The 1,543-nt window shown below is 57.0% G+C and overlaps 1 protein-coding gene across 1 annotated transcript in view; it reads right to left on the bottom strand.

The window, feature by feature from the left end:
* The window catches only part of LOC119357976 (SWI/SNF complex subunit SWI3A-like), a gene marked incomplete at its 5' end in the record, with an annotated part of 6,401 nt that extends 4,859 nt beyond the window's left edge, over positions 1–1,542 (bottom strand). Inside the window, 2 exons of the mRNA XM_037624725.1 lie at positions 852–1,378; positions 1,485–1,542. Coding sequence (XP_037480622.1) covers positions 852–1,378; positions 1,485–1,542 — 585 coding nt within the window. The remainder of the gene's footprint in view (positions 1–851; positions 1,379–1,484) is intronic.
* Between the last annotated feature and the right edge of the window lies 1 nt (position 1,543).

The following is a 1,543-nucleotide window of genomic DNA, read 5'->3' as shown; positions in this document are numbered from 1 at the left end:
GGGGGAGCTGAACCGTTGCGTCTCATCTGTCCAGGTCAGCATATTTACGGGTTGTACCGGTACCTCAGTGTCGGTTCAACTCATTATATTTGCACCACTGAGGATATCCGGTTGCACCACTCTGCTCGCGGGATTAACATGCCCTCTAAAGTGGTTGAACCGGTGTGGCTATTGTTGGTTGCACCGGTTCGGTCTTCGACTGCTAGTTTTCTGCCCGTTGGGCTCAAAGCAGGCCGTACCAGTGGTTCAGAGTCAGTTGAACCGGTCAGTCAGCATCTAAACCGATTCAGCCTTTCAACGGCTAGTTTGAGAGGGTGGAGTATGAATACTATACTTGGCTGGCTTTGGTAGGTTATTCGTGACCTTGGGAGTATTTATTGACCTTCCATGCACAATCCGGATACTGGATATCTGGAAGCGTCTCATCGAATAATGAGATATTTGGCGGGAAGTCACGGTGCATGGTCCAATAGAAATGATTGCCTATACGTCGATGTTATGTATGATGCTGATCGGGCTAATTGCCTTGATGATGTCCTTGTGGGAGGAAACTTTGTATCCTTGGGAGGAGCAAGAAGCAATCGACAGCGTCCCAATCTAGTGTTGAAGCATAGTATAGAGATTAGAGAGCCATGTCAGTGTGTTTGAGATGTTGGATGAGAATCCTTCTGTGGGAGCTGAGGCCACTAACAAAATGGCCGAACAATGTCAGTGATCAATGTCGCGAACAATCCTGTTCGGCATGACCGAACTAAGCGTGTGGAGATAGATCAGCAGATCACTTCGTCGTCAAAGAATGGCTTGAGTACAGAACACGGTCTATGATACAAAATATCAAAAATTGGTAGTACCTTCAAGGTTTCCACCTTGCCGTCCTTGCACTCGTCGCTGCAGAAGCCACATATAGGCCCCTTCCCAGGCGTCCACTCCCCGAACACATCGGTGTACGAGGTCAGCTGAGGGAGGCGGAGCGGGCCGTCCCCGGTCACTCCTCCCAATCTCTCCTCCACGAAGTAGGACGCCGGCGGGCGTGGCGTCACCTGCAACCCCAGGGGCGCCTCTACGACGGCGCCCGGCCCAGGCTGCTGCGCCGCGGGGCGGGAGGAGGTGGCGGAGAAGTTGATGAGGCCGGAGGCGTCTAGGAAGCCAAATAGCTTCCGGAGGAGCGTGGCGTCGCCGACGAGCGCCTTGCGGACCTCGGTGAAGGTGAGGCGGCGGGCGGGGTCCTCCCGGTACTTATTGATGATGTAGTCGCGGTACTCGCGGTAGATCCGGGGGTTCCGCGACGCCGTCCCGAAGCCGGTGCCGCCGGCGCCGCCGAAGAAGTCCGGGAGCGCCTGGCGCTCCGTCTCGTGGATGTCGTCCCAGCGGAACCAACCTGCGGGGCGGAGGACGCGCAATTGGTGAGGCGGCCAAGCTTTCTGGCCCACGCGGCCCGGGCATATAACCCTAGTAGGAGCGCGAGTCGGGGAGGGAGCGCTTACCGGACGAGGCGGGGATGGTGTAGGGCTGGCGCGACGGCGGCGCCTCGCCGGAGGAGGCG

Source organism: Triticum dicoccoides, chromosome 2A (genome assembly GCF_002162155.2).
Source record: "Triticum dicoccoides isolate Atlit2015 ecotype Zavitan chromosome 2A, WEW_v2.0, whole genome shotgun sequence".
NCBI classification, from domain to species: Eukaryota; Viridiplantae; Streptophyta; class Magnoliopsida; order Poales; family Poaceae; genus Triticum; species Triticum dicoccoides.
The sequence above is the reverse complement of the archived record's forward strand: the minus strand, read 5'-3'. Positions and strand labels throughout refer to the sequence as shown.